Source organism: Larus michahellis, chromosome 9, assembly GCF_964199755.1.
Source record: "Larus michahellis chromosome 9, bLarMic1.1, whole genome shotgun sequence".
NCBI lineage: Eukaryota > Metazoa > Chordata > Aves > Charadriiformes > Laridae > Larus > Larus michahellis.
Window position 1 is genome coordinate 37,816,524 of NC_133904.1, and position 20,663 is coordinate 37,837,186.

At 39.1% G+C, this 20,663-nt stretch overlaps 1 protein-coding gene across 7 annotated transcripts in view; it reads left to right on the forward strand.

Annotated features, from left to right (window-relative positions):
- The window catches only part of ACSL4 (acyl-CoA synthetase long chain family member 4), a 67,475-nt gene extending 50,533 nt beyond the window's left edge, over window positions 1-16,942 (forward strand). For 4 of the 7 annotated variants that reach the window (XM_074600960.1, XM_074600959.1, XM_074600961.1 and 1 more), the window contains 14 exons: window positions 506-1,023; window positions 1,304-1,481; window positions 3,294-3,403; window positions 3,480-3,618; window positions 5,044-5,194; window positions 6,362-6,485; window positions 7,288-7,359; window positions 10,217-10,356; window positions 10,830-11,002; window positions 11,206-11,280; window positions 11,484-11,675; window positions 12,224-12,338; window positions 13,049-13,206; window positions 15,035-16,942. In XM_074600960.1, coding sequence (XP_074457061.1) covers window positions 673-1,023; window positions 1,304-1,481; window positions 3,294-3,403; window positions 3,480-3,618; window positions 5,044-5,194; window positions 6,362-6,485; window positions 7,288-7,359; window positions 10,217-10,356; window positions 10,830-11,002; window positions 11,206-11,280; window positions 11,484-11,675; window positions 12,224-12,338; window positions 13,049-13,206; window positions 15,035-15,192 — 2,136 coding nt within the window. In that variant the 5' untranslated portion in view covers window positions 506-672 and the 3' untranslated portion in view covers window positions 15,193-16,942. The remainder of the gene's footprint in view (window positions 1-505; window positions 1,024-1,303; window positions 1,482-3,293; window positions 3,404-3,479; window positions 3,619-5,043; window positions 5,195-6,361; window positions 6,486-7,287; window positions 7,360-10,216; window positions 10,357-10,829; window positions 11,003-11,205; window positions 11,281-11,483; window positions 11,676-12,223; window positions 12,339-13,048; window positions 13,207-15,034) is intronic. The other 3 variants (XM_074600963.1, XM_074600962.1, XM_074600964.1) reach the window with 2 other exon arrangements.
- Window positions 16,943-20,663: the final 3,721 nt, after the last annotated feature.

Below are 20,663 nucleotides of genomic sequence, written 5' to 3' on the forward strand. Positions count from 1 at the left end.
CTATCAAGATACATTTTTAATCCAAATATAAGTTGATATAATATTCTGAAAAGCAGTAAAGCAATCTACTGCATCTTTTCTCTGTAGTACAAATATTTAGGGGGAAACCAACTGTTGACCTTTCCCATAATTATGCAATTGCAGCGTTACTCAAGTAGATTAAACACGATATTATGATGTGAAGGACAGACTTGAGCACAACAGCCCTGAACTATTCAAACAGAGATAGTGGGGAAAAGTCTTTGAAAAGTAAATATTTGTGGATGCAACAAACAAGTATGGAAAAGATTCATCCTCTTTCATCTTCAGAGCAGCACACTGCTGCATCATGCAGTGTACGTGCCTCTTACATCGGTTACTTCAGTCTCCTTCCTCTTGATGCATTTGAAGTGAACTCTTAGAAGGACTAAAACTAATGGATTGACTGTAATATTACTAATTTAATGATTTTCCCTTCTTTTTTTTTTTTTCCTGCTCTCTGCTTGGCTCTGGTCTTCACCCACAGGTGTCCACTGTTGGCTCTCAAAGGTTACTAAAACTTTAGCAGCTGCTGTGAAACAGAACTACCAAAGCTTTGCTTACTGCTGCTTCTTCCTACACCATACTGCACTGCTGCTTTGCTCTTGCCTGCTTCACAACGCAATAAGAGATTTTCTTTTTTAAATACCTGCGATGAAACTTAGACTAGAAGGATGGGCCATTCTCTTGCTGCCTGTGTACTTGTTAATATCTGTGTACAGTATGCTTGTATTTATTCCATGGTATTTTCTTACCAATGCTAAGAAGAAAAAGGCTATGGCAAAACGTTTAAAAGCTAAACCCACCTCGGACAAACCTGGAAGCCCCTACCGTTCCGTCACTCATCTTGACTCTCTAGCAAACATAAACATTCCTGGAGCGGACACGTTGGACAAGCTGTTTGACCATGCTTTAGCAAAGTTTGGGAAGAAGGACTGTCTTGGAACCAGAGAAATACTGAGTGAAGAAAATGAAATGCAACCAAATGGAAAAGTGTTCAAAAAGGTAAAACTTACAGTTTTATACTGAATTCTGACTTGATTTTGAGCTGCTTTGCATCTTGCCACAACAATGAGTCTCCTTAGGTCTTCCTTAATCATCAACTTATGATAGAAAACATCCATTTTGTAGTAGTTGGATGCGCTATTTGTTCTACTTCAAGAAAAATGAAAGCAATTTTTTGTTTATTTTAATTAATGGCAGTGCGTGTGCTTACGGTGTTGCAGTGGTAGAGCTGTACCAGCAGCTTCTTGTTATCACAATAATTTTTTTTTCCCTTCATCAGTTAATTTTAGGAGCTTACAGATGGTTGTCCTATGAAGAAGTAAATGAGAAAGTGAATCGCTTGGGGAGTGGACTGACTGCCCTGGGACTAACCCCAAAGAGCACCGTCGTCATATTCTGTGAGACCCGAGCAGAATGGATGATTGCAGCTCTCACTTGCTTCAAGTACAACTTTCCTCGTGAGTGCTGAACTTGTTCACTTCTAATGTATTTTAGAACCATTTCTCCGCACTGCTTTGGCTGTTCAGTATTTTGAATCTGCCAGTCCTATCATTGATGGCATAAGTATTTCATAAACTTACTCTGTCTATGGTCTGATTCTTAGAAGTTTCCAGTCTATTCTATCCATTACGGATATCCCTAAAATTAATTTGCTCGTATTTATGAGACTGTTTTTTCTGATTTTATTGTAGTAATGTTCTAAATGTTAGAATGACAGAACAGTACAGTTGCTATTCAGGTTTTTTTAAAATACGCTGAAGATGTCAGTAGTTGCATTTCTCCTCCCAAAATGTGGAATGTTTTTATAGTATTTTCTGTCTGTACCCTGATGTATGCCTCCAAAACATTAAATTGTTATTGAAAGAGAGAACAGTACAGTAATCAAAATCATACACTAGTCTGAGGGGGTTTTGGTGACATTTTTAAGCTGCTCAAGTTCATTACAATTATGTATATGGGTGGTTTTCCTTTTTTTGAATTTTATTTAAGCTGTCAAAAATCTCTAATCTGACTTAATGCATACAGACTTCTCAGTGAAGTGGCAAAGGTTACTATGCACTCGCATGCCCAGGCTGCATACAACATGCTATAACACGTAGAGTATTTTTGTTGCCGCCTTATGTTTTTGCTTGCAGTAGGCTGCCTCTTCCTTCCCGTATTAGTAGTAGTAGACTGTGCGGGGAGAAGGTCGTACAGCAGAGTATGCAGAGAGGCTGTTAATGGGCAATAATGAAGAGCTGACATTGCTGTTGGAAGTAGCAGAGGATGGTTAATTCAGCCCTAATCCTCATGCTCCGAGAGGCTTTGAGAGGCAGGAAGAATCAGCTGTATAACATTACTCTCTTTTTTGTCCCTTCCACATGAACCTTGTTTCACAGGAAGATTAAATTCCTTTAATGGTCTTTGGAGGTTAGAGTTTGAGATAGCAGACAATACTAAAAGAAGATTATTTTTTTTCAATAAAGAGATGATGGGAAGAGTGAACTCCTTGGCGCCTGTGAGGCACTTAGCGATATCACTGCAGCCAGTCAGGGTTAAAAATAATCTAGCAACGTGAAAAATAGTCTGATTCCTTAGTCTGATTCTCTGCCTTGCCCCCATCAGTAATTTCATGGGAGGAAGCAGAGTAGCTGACGCTGCTGGAAGAGCTGCTTTTAGAAGGGCATAGCTTTAAGCCGTGACTGGTGCCCTGCGGTGTTTTGAGTGTCACCTCTCCCCCTGAGTTCTGGCTGAAGAGCTGAGGCGTAGAACACATCTCAGTTGCTCGCTGTGGGATTGCTCAGTGCATTAGTGTTGGGTTTTGGTGGATCTCTTTGTTTTGGTGATTTCTTTTCTTCTGTAGAATAGACTAGACTATTTCAGTTGGAAGGGACCTCCAAGGATCATCTAGTCCAACTCCCTGGCCAATTCAGGGCTGACCAAAAGTTAAAGCAGGTTAAGGGCATTCTCCAAACGCCTCTTAAACACAGACAGTGCTTGGGGCACTGACCACCTCTCCAGGAAGCCTGTTCCAGTGTTTGACCACCCTCTCGGTAAAGACATGCTTCCTATATACTGTTGTCCTCGTTTCAGAGGTCTCTTGGGGTATAAAATTCTCATGTGGAAAAATTAAAAAGCTGTTTTGTTTCCAAATTGGAAAATTCCCCATTGAGCTAATTTTATGTCACCCCTCCCCTCCTCCTGCAGTGCTTTCCAGGGAGCTAAAGCAAGGGCATTTGCATTTAGTCTTTAACCTTTCTTTCATGTTCTCCCTCTCCTCGCTGTAACAGTTGTTACGTTGTACGCCACCCTGGGTGAAGAGGCAGTAACCTATGGTCTCAATGAGTGTGGAGCATCATATCTGGTCACTAGTGTAGAACTTCTCGAGAGCAAACTTAAGGTAAGTTGGTAGCAGCTTTGCCCTGTAATAATTTTACAGTGCAGTCAGGGCTAAAAATTTCACTTCTCTCTTACAGGCTGCATTGCCACAAGTTTCCTGTCTTAAACACATCATTTATGTGGACAAGAAGACTATCAATAAATCAGAATACCCTGAAAATGTGGAGATTCACAGCATGCAGACAGTAGAAGAGCTGGGAGCCAAACCAGAAAACTGTAAGTGACTCATTACGCAGAGGGCTAATCAAGCAATGTTAACAGTGAAATCAGACCTAGGTAAAGAGGGATGTGTAGCAGAAAAAAAAACACCCATGCAGGTCTCTACCGCCGAGGCAGTGGCAGATTGCCAGTTCATCCTCTGGCTTCCTTTAAATAAACAGAAAATTTGTTTGATCTCTATTTACTGTCCTACACCTTTATTCAAGTGTCAGGTATTTCAGGACAAAACTTTATTTTTAACTTCTAAACCATAACCAGAATAATTTAATTTTAAGACTCCACCTTTGTTTTAAGAAGTGAAATAGCATCCGGTGCAGTGTTCCATTTTCTGCTACTTTTACTTTTTATTCATCTTATTTTCACTATTTTTCCTAAGAAAAGAGCAGAAAGCACTTGAGGCTTTTTTTTTTCTTTTTATTTGCTTGTTGGCTTGGAACTGTCTGTTTAACCGATCTGTAGCTGAAAACCATGACATCCTTTGCTACATTGGGCAGCCAGGAGCGACTGTAAACATCTGCTTTAAGGAAAGGGAAAAAAAAACCCTCGATCGTGTCTTTCCCTTAACTCAGCAGTTTGTGCTTAGCCAGATCTCCCTCTTGGATAAAAGAGGGGATAAACTGGCAAAGGAGCTTTTTGCAGGGAAGCTCATGTTCGTTACAACTGCTTATCTTTGATCAGCTTAAGGTACAGATTCAAACCAGCAGTTACCTTGAGGGGTGGTGTTTTGTGGCTGCTTTTCCCATAAAAACCCTGTTTGCCTTACAACACTTCTGCTGCTATGAAAGCTAATAATTTTCATCCTAAGAATAAACGCCAAGGGATTACAGCAAAAAATCAAAAGTCAAGTGTTGTAAGCTTACTGCACTTCCACTAACTAGCAGCTTACCTGAGGAAGGTTCGTTAAAAAGAAAAAAAAAAAAAGTAGTCTTAGCTGTGTAACCTTGGCTTGGCTTTGTAAGAGCGACTGACAGAAAAGCTGACTTTCACCTTTTAGGGGTGTTGGTTTGATTTGGGTTTTTTTGTTTGATTGGTTTTTGTTTTTTTTTTTTTTTTCTCAGCCTGTTTTTTCTTTCCAGTCCTGTATTTCTGCCCTTCACTGCCCCTGACAGGTTTACTTGCTCTTCAGAAGGCTTTTTCTATGAAGCTTTCAGTCACCTCTAAGACATAGTGGCAAAAGTATCGCCCAAATACTTGTCATTCCTTTCAAAATCTGCCTTCCCTCACTTCTTGAAAACAGACCACTGCTCTCTTCATCACTGACTTCTGTATCCACCACTGACCACTTCACAGCACATCGTGCTTAACTTTGTTGAAGCTCCTGTTTCACACCTGTTGATTACAGACATTTTCACATTGATTACAGAAATAACCGGTTAGAAAGTAGATAAGAATTGATAACAGTTTTTCTCCTGCATTTTGTAGCAAGCATTCTGCCAAGCAGACCTGTTCCTACAGACTTGGCTTTAGTGATGTACACCAGTGGCTCTACTGGGAGACCTAAAGGAGTGATGATGATGCATAAAAACTTAATAGCTGGAATGACGGGACAGTGTGAGAGAATACCTGGACTGGGGTAAGAAACACTTACTTGTCGTGTGTATAGAGAGATACAGAAGAACCTCCAAAAGTACATAAGTTTCATAGAAAGTTTGTTGCTGGCATCAGGTGTTACCAAATTTCTTCATTTTATTGTGAGGCCACTAATCTTTCATTTAAAAGAAATAATATATCTCGTGTTTGTGAACTTACCCTGTTGTTTGAAAAGGACGCCCTTACAGCTCTCGTCCCACATGCTGTTTCTACTTTTTTTTATTGTTACCCTTACCTTTAGGTCTGTGATGGAGTTTTGCACTCTCTTGGGCATCAGAAGATGCTACCAGATAAGGAGATCCCTCATCTAGTCAAACTTGGGAAATTTTTTTTTTTTAGCTGTTTTCAAGCAGTTAGAATGACTTTAGGAGTCTGTCAGAGCCTACAGTTTCCATTGGTCTAGAGATACCGCTGTTGGATGGATAATGCATGTGCTGCAGAACCTGCTCCAGTATGCCTCACTAAATGAGCAGAAAAGTAATAAATTGTGCATTGACAATAGTAAAACCAACTGCAAATACCCACATATTAATATTTTGAGGAAGTTTTTCATGAATGTGGGTGTTTGTCACTGCATTCACAAAGGGTTTAATAGCTGAAGTAAGCTACATTGCTAAACTCCTTTTGTGATAGGCCATAAAAGCAGTTCTGACTCAATGCTGAAAGGTTCTGGTAAGTGACAGCTCTGAGTTTCTTGTTGAGAAATCTCTGAAAAATTATTTCCCAAAAGAAGACTCAGTACTTCAGTGATCAGCTCTCTTTCTACTAAACTGTTTTAGAAGGAGATATTACGATGATTGTCAAGGATTTGTAAATCATTGGTGATTATATTAAAGATGTAGTGATTTTCATCCTGGGATGAAAATTGCCACAAGGAGAGGAAACAGCAGCGGAGTATTGAGGAATCTTTGCGTTCCCTTGAAAGCAAAGCAAATCCTGTAATTCATACTGATTTCATTAAAGTAGGATTTTTCCCATTTTGTTTATAAACTGTGCTTTGAAGTCACACCCTTCTTGCATGCAGAAGAATAAGCCTCACGTGTGATCCAGGTCTTTCAAGAAGTAATAACTAAGCACGCAATGAAACTTAAACAGTATTTTCAGGCTGCTTGTGTATCATTGTTAATTAGATAATCCTTTCCTTTCCCAGACCCAAGGATACTTACATCGGTTATTTGCCTCTGGCCCATGTACTGGAATTGACAGCAGAAATCTCTTGCATCACGTACGGCTGCAGGATTGGCTACTCCTCTCCACTCACACTGTCCGACCAGGTGAGGGGCCGGGGGGGACAAAAGCATACTTTAGCTTTTGCAGTCTGCATTCTCCCGCCTTACCTATCCTCTTCATTAAAGAAATGCCGATGTATATGGCACACTTCAGAAATGTAATTTTTTCATAAAATTATGTAAATTAACATTTCTGGTGAACTATAGCAGCAGGTCATACCATATAAATTTTTATAAAAACCTTTCCTTTTATGATACTTATGAAATCTAAAAGAAAACCTAATAAATGCATATACCATTATCCTCTGGATATCAGGATAAGAACAGCTACTGATAGATCAGCTGAATGTAAGACTGTTTAAAGTGATTTTAAGTTTTTTGGTCTCACTTTTTCAGCTCTTTATCCAGTTATTGTAGATCTTCTATTTAGCCCTTTGCCTTCTTCCATTTAAGAATTAAGGTAAATAAGAGCAAATTAAGCTGGAGAAGAATGCTTCTGTCTGTTTTGCTGGTATAGAGATTGCATCAGGCAAAAGAAACTCCTGGAGGAAGGTGGAGGAGAAAGCAAGCGCTAGAAGGAGGAAGTAAGAGAAATATATAGAGTGGACTTAACCAGGTCGGGCTTGTAGAACATAGTGTTTTCGTTGGAATTGCTGTTAATCATTACTTTTTCCATTACAATGGCAAAAAAAAAAAATTAATGCAGGAAATGTTTTTTGCAGGGATAGGGGAAGAGATTTAAATAAGTTACATGCTGATATATCTCCCCTTTTTTTTCTTTTTTGCCCTTTTCTAAAGAGCTGCTTAATTTTCAGCTTCATAAATTGACATTTTTTCCTTATTACAGTCAAGTAAAATTAAGAAGGGAAGCAAAGGAGACTGTACTGTACTTAAGCCTACACTGGTGGCAGCTGTGCCTGTAAGTATGCAGAAGCAGATATGTTTAGCAAAATGATGATGCTTTCTATCCTATTTATGCTAGAAAAATCTATTTACTAACATTTTTTCTCTTCATGTGTAAGTAACTGTCACTAATAGGAAAAAAGCAGAATATAGAAATTCCAGTTGTCATTGCTTGAACTGAGTGCTGATGCTGCAGATGAGCACGAGAATATACGTACACTAAAGCCAAGACAATTTTTGATCCAAAACTACAAGTGCGTTGTAATAGTTACAAGTGGTGTTTTACTGGGCTACTGATACAACAATAGGATACATAAAGTCTTTGACTTTCAGAGTCTGAAACTCCTTTTTGCACAGGGAGAAAGCAGGGTGGCTTTGGCCAAGATCGACACTTCAAGATACGGGCGTTTGGCTGTTACAGAACTCAGCAAGTTAAGCTGGGCTGCCAGGGTTGTTGGGGTGCTCAAGCTCACCTGAGCATCTTGCCTCCAAGGTAACACTTAGGCTAAGTCTCTCTTAGTCTCCTCTCATAAGAAAAAATAATCAGGAGACTATAAGTATTATTGCTTTTGTAGCTTACGTTGGTCTTTGGGTGACCAGGCTTCTGCATTCCCCAAGTTCTTAGTGCTATCCGAAAAATACACAAATGCTTGTGTCCGTCTAATGCAAAAAGCCTTCCTCGTATGTCCTGGAATCACACATGCCTCTTATGATCATGTCACATCTGTGGCTCGTAAGACTGGTCGCACCAGCTTTCACCACATGGTGGTGGTGGGTGAGTAGGAGGATTTAATCTCACTTAAGAATAGTGGGTTTTGGTTGGATTTGGTTGTTCTGCAGCATCTTTGGGGAATAGCCAAGAGTTTTACAATCAATTACTCACTTGTACTTTTTGTTCTATAAAATAATAATCATATATATAGTCTTGGTCTTTTTCTTAATAATTAACTGAGTGAAAAATTAATATGTCTGAGAACCCCGGCTTTTTGGAAAATATCCATTTGAATTTATTTCCTGGGGAAAATACAAGTGCTAGACTACTGGCAAAAACAGTGTAAATTTGAAATACGGTCATAATCCCTCTTGAAAGGACTATATTTTATGCATGTCCAGAAAAAAACAAGCCTCCATGCAGACAGATTCATGCGAATTAACTGCAGAACAGAGACAACGCTGAACCCCACCTAAATGTCTTGATTCTACACACTATCACAAAGAAGTTAGCAGAGAAAAAATAAAATTGCAACTGCTGATGTATTTTCAGTTGCTAGCAGACAGGATCTAGAGTTCAACAATCTACAGCAAGGAGGAAAAACTTTCAGAAAGCCCTAGGAGGAACACCACTTACCTAACATCATCTAGTAAATATTTCTCTCCCTAGAACTAGTGTCTTTTTTTATTGTCAAAACATCATAACTTCACCAGTGATTAGAACGTATAAGGAATGAAATAGAAAATAATTCTAACAGAATTCAGAGACACAAGTATTTCCAAATATTTGATTCAATCAGAACACTGTAATAAGGGTTAATAGTTCCTTCCAGGCTTTGTAATTCTGAGTAACTCATCATGCCTCTCTAGTCTTTCCAAAAAGCTACAGTTAATTTGGCTTTAAGATATTTGTCCGGCTTTTGGAAATATTAAACGATATCCTGCAGGTAAGCTAGGCTGAAAAAAGTGTACAGTTTTTCTGAAATTCTAGTTTGTCTAAATCATGAAGATTTAAATGAACTAATCAAAAGCACAATGAGAGTGGTCTCTGGTAAGACTTCAAAATATTAGAGATCAAAATATTAAAGTACATCATTTTCATAGCTTTCTTTTCAATTTTAAATTTGACTTTTGTTAAAAAGCACACAAATACTTCAAAGTCTTGTGCTCTGTAGCAAACTTGATGGAGCCAATCCTTAAACTTCTGTTAAATGCTTCACCAGTCTGAACACAATTTATTTTAAGTACTGTGTATTTTAGTGAACATAAGCTTATTCTTTTAATGGAAATTAATTTCTCGTCTGTGACAGAATTGTGGTTTGTTTGTCAGGTAACTAGAATTACTGCAGCCACGTTGCTTTGGAAGTTGAAAAACTTCTCTTGGAAAAGGAAGTGGTGAAATGCAATCTCTTAGTTCATTCCTTTGTGCTTCCCAATTCCCAAAGTACAGCATCAGGACTCCTAAGCACGATAAATGTTGCATGGCCTATACCAGCCTTCAGCAACAAGATTTAGCTGGACTTGAATTCAAAATTTTCTAAATCAGTTTGTCGCACTTTAAGTACAGGTTAAGGTGTTACCGATAACGTAAGCAATGTAACGTTACGTGTGCTATTACATGTGTTACCCACGACTTGCAGCTGTGGCTGATAGAGAAGACATCTTCAGAATGAAGGGCGGAAAGTACTTTAAAACCAAATCCGAGGTTTGGAAAGCTGTCTGTAGAAATGTGAGGGGTGGTTACTCTTGTTACTTGCCCTTGACTTACCCGTCTGCCTAATTCAGGGCAAGGTTTCTAATAGAAGGTACGTACTACAGCATGAGGGTTCCTCCACTCTAGTGGTACTGGTCTGAGGAGAAAAAAAGCAAATGGAGAAAAATTCAGCTAAGTCACTAATTTTCTACTGTATTTTTGATACTTGATTCCACCCATTTCAAATATCTCCGAGCTGCGATGGTCTATAAATTGACTAATTGATCACACAGTAAAAGCATTACAGTTAAGCACTGCCTAACCAACGATGCAGACATTTTCACTCTTACTGTATTATCTGTTTTAAAGAAAGGATAGGGTTTTATTTTATGTTTAACATGGAATTTTATTTACACATGCTAGTCTATTCTATGTGGTAACTTTCCTTGCTTTTTTTAACAATTTGTAGGAAATAATGGACAGAATTTACAAAAACGTCATGAGTAAAGTTCAAGAGATGAACTATGTTCAGAGAACTCTGTTCAAGATAGGCTATGACTACAAATTGGAACAAATCAAGAGGGGATACGATGCACCTCTGTGTAACGTGTAAGTATAATTCACGGTCCAAGTGTACCTTTTTCCTTCTGGTTTGTTAAGACAGCCTAAAACAGTAATCATCTAAGCTATCTGACATCAGACAAGCCTCATCCAACACACAAATATCATCGAATGACTAACTGAAGTAATCCAAGTTCTTACTGTAAACAGATAAGATACTTAATGGTCGGAATGACTAATCTTCAGAACAGATGACTAGTTAGTTTTCATTGGATTGCCTTTTTTTTTTAGTAATGAAATTGGAATGTTTGTTTAGTTAAGTTACAGGAATTCTGTCATCTTCAAGTGTTACACAAGAGGGAATGTTTTTGATTATCCCTGCTCTCCACTAAAATCTGTGAATGATGAAGTTGATTTTTAAGGTGTTCCAGATAGGAAGGAAGAAGAATTTTTGTGTCTTCTTATTTTTACAAAAGTGAGCTGAGTGGATGATTGTTAATGCTGTTTTCCCTTCTTTCAAGACTATTGTTTAAAAAAGTAAAGGCACTACTGGGAGGGAATGTCCGTATGATGCTTTCTGGAGGGGCACCACTCTCGCCTCAAACACAAAGATTCATGAACATCTGTTTTTGCTGTCCTGTTGGTCAAGGCTATGGACTAACAGAAACATGTGGAGCTGGAACAATTACAGAAGGTAGTTAAAATGCTTCTGAAAATACATAATTTAAGGCACAGTTATATATACATGAGGGTTTGGTGGGATTTTTGGAAAGTCAAAATAGCTGTAGTTCTTAACTGCAATAAAGTAACTTGAGATAAGCTACCACTTTATTTATGGTTTGAGTTTATACTTCAAATGACAAAAATCTCTGTATTCTTCCTTGTTTTCTCCCTAAGCATCCGATTACAGCACTGGCAGAGTTGGAGCTCCTCTTATTTGTTGTGAAATAAAACTGAGAGACTGGCAAGAAGGTGAGAGCATTAGATGTTTTGATTTCAGAGTAACTTATTTAAGCACTGCTTAGCTGGTTTCTTTGCCTATCTGCTTAGTGGGGTGTAGCACTATATTTGTAATAATCATCAATTTGTCTGCATTAACTTCAAAGTTTCAAAGTATTTTCTTAGCAGCAGAATATACGTTAAAGATAATTGTGTGGGGATTTTCTTGTTTTCAGGGGGCTATACTAATAAAGACAAGCCTAATCCTAGAGGAGAAATTATAATTGGTGGACCTAATGTCTCAATGGGATATTTTAAAAACGAAGAGAAGACAACGGAAGAGTTCTACGTTGATGAGAATGGTCAGAAATGGTTCTGTACAGGAGATATAGGGGAATTTCATCCGGATGGGTGCCTGCAGATCATAGGTTGGCCTCAGGTTTTGATTTCTTCATCTATTACAAGATCTTGACTAAATGTAATTATAAGCATGCTATTAATCCTGTTGGCTTTGCCAGGGCTAATCTACTTAAGGTTACCTGCTTGCAGAATCACAGTGTAGAACACATTCCCAAGAGTCCTCACAACTGTAGGAAAATTTTGGAAGTGATGCCGTTTCCTGTGACGTTATCACTATTTAAATTTAGCACAAGGACTTTAAAGAATAAATGTAAGATTAATTTTTGGTATTAATTACAAAGCTTTAAAATCGGAGTCCCCATCACTTTCTTACAAGTTGTGTGACAAGAGATATAGTGCTATATAAACTTTTTTACAGAAGCCTTTATAAAGTTGGCAGAATATGTACATGCTATTAGCTGCGTTAACATTTTAACAAGATGCTTTAATTCATGTTTTTTAAGAATCTTGCATAGCATTGCACAAAATACATATATAATGGCCTTGCAAATGAGTCTGTGGAAATGCAATAGCTTAAATGGAATAAGCTTTTTTTTCCTTCCCCCTCAACTCCTAGATCGCAAGAAAGACTTGGTAAAGCTCCAAGCAGGAGAATACGTATCTCTGGGCAAAGTAGAGGCAGCACTGAAGAACTGTCCGTTGATTGACAATATCTGTGCTTACGCCAAAAGGTAAGAAACTCCATTTAGGGTAAACATGAAATATAGGCTCTCACCCCCTTCTCTGATGATACGCTATAGTTTTCCATGGTTTCCATTGAACAAACCCCGCTACCAGAGGGCAAGTTACAAATGGCATCTCTGAAGTAGCACAGGTGCCCAGATTCCCTAAAACCTGAAGAAATTACCTATGCTTTTCTGTTGGCGTTTCTTCTGTTGGCGTTTCTCCTGTTGTAATGTACTCCAGTTCCATCCCATCCCTTCCCCAAACAGATACCATTATATTTAACATGTGTTTGGGCTTTCTGTCAGAATACCAGGGAAAAGTTAATCTGGATGCTTTGCACCTGATCCAAAGCTCTCCACTGGATTTTAGAAATAGTCCCTGTCTCTCCCCTCTCTCCCCTCAATTAAACACGCTACGTTAAGGGAAACTGAAGAGAACTAGATAAACAGCGGACGTAGCTGGGAAGCTAAACTGAGATGTGCACTCGTGAAATTACAGCAAAGCATGATACCGATCAAACCTAACACTGTAAAACAACTTAAATGCCTTTGATAAGTCATCAGTTGCGAAGACTTAATGTACAAGGATTTTGTATGGGGGAATAACTACAATTCAAAAAAGCACTGTGGATCAAGTAAGCATTTTACACCCTGAAAGAGAAGTCTCAATTGTTTGGATCTTTTTTTTCCTTCCTTCTCTTGCCATCCTGTGGTAGTGACCAGTCTTACGTGATCAGTTTCGTGGTTCCTAATCAGAAGAAGCTGACAGCATTAGCTGAGCAGAAAGGCATCAGTGGAACCTGGGTAGATATTTGTAACAATCCTACAATCGAAGCTGAAATACTGCGAGAGATTAAAGAAGTGGCCAACAAGAGTAAGTAAAGCGGCATGTTTTGTTAGCCAATCCCATGGTGCTTATCCAGCAAAAATTCTGTTATTAACTGCTCTTCCTTCTTCCTGTTGCCTCTGTATCTGCCAAAACTTAATATTTTAATCAGGGGCAAAAAACATACCAAATTTTTGCCTATTATCCCTAGAAATGACATACTTTTTGGTAGCGTTAACTACTTCATCTTCTTTCATTTTCTAAAAAATCTGAGATTGTTTTCAGCTAAATTCTAAAGACAGGTTGCTTGTCTAATACAGATAAAATAAAGTCCAAGAGGGCTGTCAATTTTTAAGGAAAGTTACAAGACATTTGCTGGTAAGAAAACTAGTTAAGCAAGAGATTTCAAAGCTTTTTTTCCCCGTGCAACTTTGTCCCCTAAAGCTTTGAATAACCACAATCCTTGCGGTTGTAATGGCTTAAAAGCCTGCTATTTGCTGTGGTACTGAATGATCAAAAGCCTCATCAATCCTTTATGGGGCCAAAAAAAACTTAACTGGGGAAAAAAGTCTCTAAAGCGCTTGGCATCTCATACAAGGAAGCAGTAAAACCGGACTTACGCACACGCTGAGCACTGCCTTAGAGAGGAGAATCTCCCTTCTGAAACTGAGAAAACAAGAATGAAAGGCACTACTAAATCTTGCCTTTTAAAAAAAAAAATAATGAATTTGTAGGTCTCAGACTTGGGTTTAAACACTTTAATCCGTGTTTTTATATCACAAACTAGGGAAACTACTATTCATATAGCTTTGTTTATTCAAAATATTTGCTTACACATTCTCTCTACCTTCTAGATAGTAATCTACCGTTGAGATACAACTAATTTATTTGAAACTTTTTTCAAAGACTATTTTAAAAGAGATGATTCACGTTTTTAGCGGAACGTAATGTACCTTCATCATGAGCAGGCATATATCTAAATAAGATGAAACAGAATATCACAATAGGAGTTTGAAGTTCGAGAGACAGAAGAGCTCCTGGGGACAGCCTCAGCCAGAGATCCCAACTGTCCTACCTCTGCTGCCGCCCAGAGGCTGTGCTGCCACCAGTCGTCCCAGAAATTCAGCTGTGTACGTGGGATCCTGTTACAGGCCTATGTGCAGGACCTGACAGCAGAGGCCATCAAGTATTGCGCACATGCAGCGGCTCCCCGAAGCGCTTACCTGCCTCCTCCCTTGCTTACCCCTCTTTGGCCTACTGCCCGGGCAAGAGAGAGAGGCCGCCTTGGTTGCAGCGGCTGCGTGCGTGCCAAGCCACTGCTTCCAGCTGAAGGGAAAATAAGTGACAAATGTAACAAAAATACAGAGAGGTCCCTTTATTTTGAACTGTAAACAAACTCTTAGGAAGGAAAAACTTAGGAAAGAATCATTCAACTGTGGAAAGTATAGAAGTAATTCATTATAATTTAAATATGAACCACATCCAACTAGTCTGAGTCAGTCACTACATTCCTGTAACACAGATGCAACTCTAGATTTCATTGTATCCTCTTGTGACAGTGGTCTCAGATCTTCAGGCTACACACTCATTTGTTACAAGCTGTAGAGACTTTACACTGTCACATCCCATACAAGCTGTAAGTGCAGTGTGTTATTAGAATATTTGCACACTAACCAGCAATTCAGCATTGGTACAAGATTAAATTTGCTTGTGGCCCTTCTGTAAGGTGAGGTCATTAAGTAGGACACCATATTATCCAAGCTACAGGGTGCTCACCTTAGATTTTTTTATTATTTTTTTTTTTAGGTATCATGAACTAGTATTTCATTTGGCTACATAATCATAGTCATGCTTTTGTTTCTTCTTGTCCCTGCAGTGAAATTGGAAAGGTTTGAAATACCCATCAAAGTACGGTTAAGCCCCGAACCATGGACCCCGGAGACTGGGTTAGTAACAGATGCTTTCAAACTGAAAAGGAAAGAACTGAAAAACCATTACCTCAACGACATCGAAAGAATGTATGGAGGCAAATAAACAAGTTACGTTGACCAGACGGTTGTGCAGATGGCTCCTTCTCATGCCTCAGTTTTGGATGTCTGTGTATACTGTAGGTATTGCACATTCAGAAAATATACCCAATGGACGAGTGTTTCCATAATCTCTATCGAGTACAACAGAGAATATATTAGACTCCAAACTCTTCATTATTAGCAGATTAGACACTGATGGTCTTCATAGAGTTTCATGTGATCATCTCCAGTTTTGAGACAGACATCATTATGTGAAGCAGTATGACCAGGTAACTTTATTATTATCATCGTGTCTCTAGCATGTTCAGACTCTTGCAGCTTCTCTTTAATTCATTCTGAAGTCTGGCCTATATTTCAAAGAGAAAAATTAATGTGATTGTGATTATTCTTCTGTCATAGTAAGATACTTAGTGAGAGAGGAAAAAAAAAGAGTATTTAAAGTCTACCCTTCTCCATTTAAAAAGTAAAACAAGATGACAACATTAGTCAAGAACTTGCTAGAGATCACTAATAAAGCACTGCTTGAGCGTGGATGGATTCTTCTGCACATCAGTTAGCGTCTTGAATATTTACAGTGCCTAAAAAAGAATATAAAGTCCACTTACTGAAATAAAGGTGAACTGAAAAGCCTTCTATAAACAAGTCATTCGACATTTCATTCAAAAGCGTTGAATTAACTTTCAACTTCCAGTTCACCAAATACGTTTTTACTTGCCACTGTATTTTAATTGAAGCAGGGCGTTCCACTAGGACACACAGGATAAAGAAAACAAAGACTTGCACTGCTTCAGGAGGTACTGATGAGAAATCAGCATCTGAACGCAGAATGCAAAACTTGCATCTTGACTGGCAAACAGCAGCAAAATTGATGGGCAGTTGTCTCTAAGCAGATTTGAAACTCAAAGGAGTTCTGGGTTTTGTTGGTTTCTTTGAGGGGTGGTTGGCAGTTTTGTTTTTAGGTGCTAATCCTCTAGACCTTCACATACATGTGAGTGATGGTACAAGTTACCTGCCTGTAATTTAGAGGATCAGGGTCTAAATGTCTGTATTCACTTTATGGAAAGGTATTTCCTTTGACCTTTTAAATATGGTAAGCATAACAAGGCAACCAGAAGCAGTAGTTTTCCCCGTGGAGTCTTGGTTTTCTTACGGAAAAGCAGGCTGTGGCCAGGGAATCTTTGTTTTATGGAACTTGTAAAAAGGGACAAATCACTCTTTACAGAAATTCATTATAAAAACGTTCTCTTATTAACTGGAAGTCATAGATGTGAAGAAGTGGGAAGATACAATTTAATAATAGTTCATCATTTTGTGCGCAGAATCCTGTATTGTGTCTTCTTTTGACTTGTAACTGAGCTCCTGCATCCCTGCTAGCTCTTGACACTTGAACCATAAATGCTGTAAAAGTGGAGGCTCTTGATACTGTTCTACTTTGCACTTTCTTAATCGTTTTATATATGTTGCTTACATTTTGTACAGCTGTGGCCCTCAACTGCTATGTATTACAAATTCATTTTAAAGTATTTATAGATTTCTATTCATAATATTTGTGTTGTGTATATGACGGTTAAAAAGAAAAACTATTTGGTATTGTCACTGTACAGAAAGTAAAAGATTTTGTATGATGCTTCTCTTGAACACACTAGCTTGCAATTTCAGGGCAAGTTTTTCCTTTATTGCATGTATGTGTATTTCCCTTTTTTCCAGTTCAAACAGATTTTGGCAAAAATAAATCATGGCTATATACTCATTAACTGTCCCTTCTCTTTGGGACCAACTTCAGACTTCCCCATGCATAACTTTCTCTGGCCAGGCCAGAACTCTGCCAGCTCATCTTCCAAGAACCCTGAGGGGAAAGGGAAAAAGAGAGTGTGGTATAGAAAGCTGACGGTATCTAGTTGTGCATGGAACAATAGCTTTTCTAAAAAAGAAAATTATTTTTTTAAGACACGTACAGTTGGTTTATGACAACAGGAAATACTTCCCACATCAGTAGCAACTTTTTAAACGACTCAGTCCTGGAGCCACGTTACCAGTTTTTCTGTGTTTAAAATTTGGTCACTATTATGGGAGTTGGACTAGATGATCTCTAGAGGTCCCTTCCAACTCTGAAGATTCCATGATTAAATAGCCTTTAGTCAGCCTCTTAGCATCACAAAAGTTAAATGCATGCAAGAAAGTTACTTGCACTCGAGTCTGTCAGCTGGTTGTATGACTTTTTTTTTTTTTTAACCATGAATGTATTTATATGAAATGCATTTTATCTAGACTGCAGGTATCTTCTGTGTCTTGGTTGACTGAGGATTGCTATTTTCTATATATATGTATACACACACACACACAACATTAACATTTCAGAAGTGGAATACAGTTTAAATGGCTCAACAAGTTTGTGTCCTGAGAGACTTTTATGTATCGCACGCGTTGTCTCTAGTTACTGTTCAGCACCTCGTGTTCTCTCCGACACTGAGCGTACTTTAGAAGAACTTCTCAAAAGCAGCAGCAGCGAGTACGTGCTACAGATGTTCAAACCAAAGCCTAGAGGTGCCTCGTTTTTCTTTTAAGAAACAAACTAAGCGTAGATGTGCTGCAAAAGACAATTTGATGCAGGTCAGCTTTTCAAGCGTTTGGAGAAGGGTTACATCAGGCTGCCTTCAAACATGGGGATTATTTGCAAAGGTGGTACTTGGAGTTTGGTAAGAACTTTATCCTATTTTTAATGAACTCTAAATCCTTTTGTGACAGAGCTTGTGAGGAAGTAAGAAACAGGATGAGCAAGAATGGCATTCTCACTATTAAAAACAAAGAGCTAGGATACAGATGAAGTGACGGTACACGGCTCCAAACCTATTACCTGATAGTTCCAGATGACATCCTGTGCTTGACTGAAAGGACATACAGTGTGGAGCTGGAGTGTGAGGGAGCAGTTCATTTACTAAATGTGAACGTCTCAGAAAGCTCAAAGTAGCTGCAAGTTCTTCAGAAAGCAGGTTCAGAATTTAAAGTTATCCTCAGTCTGAGAAACAAGTTCAGAGAGACACAAAATCCAGTTTGGGCATTTCTGATACAAGACTGTATTTAGGCCCTCTACTTCAAACCACCTGGGATATCTAGAGAAAGCCAGAGTCTGACTGCAATGACAGCGGGACTGGAAGGCTTGGTCTGTGAGGAAGGAAGAGGAAAGAATGGCACGTGCCAAGAGAGGATTAACCTTCAGTTACACACAGTGTGACCATAACAGGCACAAAAGAGCTGTCACTAGTGGATGAGGAGGAACGGAGAGCAAGTTTACACTAGGTGACATTTATGATTAGACATATTAAAAGAAACACAGAACTTTAAAGCAATTCCTTACTAACTACTGAACTAGTTGCTCGAGATCTCCGCCACTGAAAGCCTTTAGCGCCTCGGAGTCAATGGGGGTTGAACAAACACCTTCCAGGAGCAGCTTTGGCACAGAACCTTGGGTGGGGGCTGGAAGAGGAGAGCTGGTTCCCGTACATAACGCAACACCAGCGCTGCAGGTAACAGTAAGGTGTCATCAAATGGCTTGCAAGGAAAAAAGTATAAGCAGAGAAAGTAATGAGTTATTTCCATTAGAGTAGGTGAGGTGGTGTTTAACCAACCCAATGCAACTGTAGTGCCCGTTACAACACCACAACTTTGAGCCTGACACGATGTAGAGAGCTGCCCACCAGGGACGCCAGTACCTTGAACTACGGCTCCCATCAAACACTTCCTGGCTATCTGAGGAACAGGACACCAACGGAGAACCTGGGTCACTAATTTCCAGTCAAAAAAACCAAAAACAAAAACCCCACACCCAAATTACCACGTCCCAGAATGGTAGTTTCAAATAACTACATTGTATTCAAATGATAAATTAGTGATGTTCTACAACTGCACGCAACACAAGAAATAAATTCTCATTATGTGTTTGGGTTTTGGTGTGGGGTTGTTTGGTTTTTCTGTTTGGTTTTTTAACAGAGCCTGCCTAATGACTAAGCTCTATTTACGTAAATCAATTTCCCTTTTGGAGGCTAACATTTAAACATTAGAAGCTTAAAAATAACAAGTCTTGTGCTTCTTTTGCATAAGATGCCACAAAGGTAATTTACAAAATACAGTCAGTGAAACTCGCTGTCATTGCTTCCATGGAATTCTGAATGATATGCATAGAGTAGAACTCGGGTATTCTACAGTAGCATGAATTTACCTGGATTAACAAACAGAACACATTTCCAGTTAACTCAATGCTGCTGCAAAATAGATTATTGATTGCCTTTTTTTTTTTTTAAACATGATAGGGTTACCATAGCATCAGCCATGGAGGAATAGAGCTGACTACGCTAAATACACAGCTGTTGTTGGCCTGTCACTGTCACAGAATCAAATTCGAGTGAGTTCTGACAGAACTGGGGTGGTGTTTGCGCTATTGCTTTGCTACTGGGAGCTGTAATAGCTAGAATCTTGCTACAACTTTGTTTGGGAGAGACATGTTTTTTTAAAGAAAATCAGATCCATTCTATATTGACAAAGTGTTTTAATGAAGCTGATTATCACAGGTAATTTGTCCAAAACTGTCTTTAGTTGGAAGTGGGTAGTCTTGACATCAGACCAATGCCGATTAAAAGAGACAACCAGAGCTCTGGGCAGTGTCTGAGCCCCAGAGCCCTCACCTGTGCTTTTAAAGAAAGAAAGAAAAAAAAAAAAAAAAAAAAGTAGTCCACTGCATTTTTCATTTATTCTCCCATTTTGACACACCAATAACCTGGTTAATGACAAACATTAACGGAGATGCCAGAAGTCGCTCTGTGTTTGTACACCTGCTTATTTCCGCATTTACCCCCACCTGTCTTCTGTTACGGAAGCGTGACCACCACATCTACGCTATCCCCATTATTCCTGACAATCCAGGCCCTGAGCGTGAATACCTGTCGCTCTAAGACACATATCATTAAAGTGCTAAAAACAGAGAAAGACGTCGTATAAGTTTTACTTTTTTAAAAACACTGACAAGGAACTGGTGAGGGAAGTAATTCAGCACTTTTTGATTTGAAACAGCATTAGACTACTCCTCACAGGCCTGTCGTCGTGTTGAGCCTATTCAAGAATAAAACTAACCCAACTACGACTTCAGGTCTCAAGCCCACATGCTGTTCCAGCACTTAACAAAAGTCCCAGCCCTGGGAGGTGTTGCTGGGGTTTTTATTTGTTCTACACAACGCAGTATTTAGCCTCAACCTTTCCTGTTGGATATAGATCAGCTCAGTGCTTACGGTGTTCCCCCGGGGAGTGAACACGAAGAATGGATCGCTGTTCTCTACAGCCGCCCGCCCTACTTTACTTTGTGTCTTTCAAACCGAAGCAGACCCAACCGTTCCCCATCAGCCTGTTTTTACAACATTTAATCAGGGTCATTTAACTAGGGCCACTCTGTCCCTACCTTCAAAATACCCACGCCCGCCCCACCTG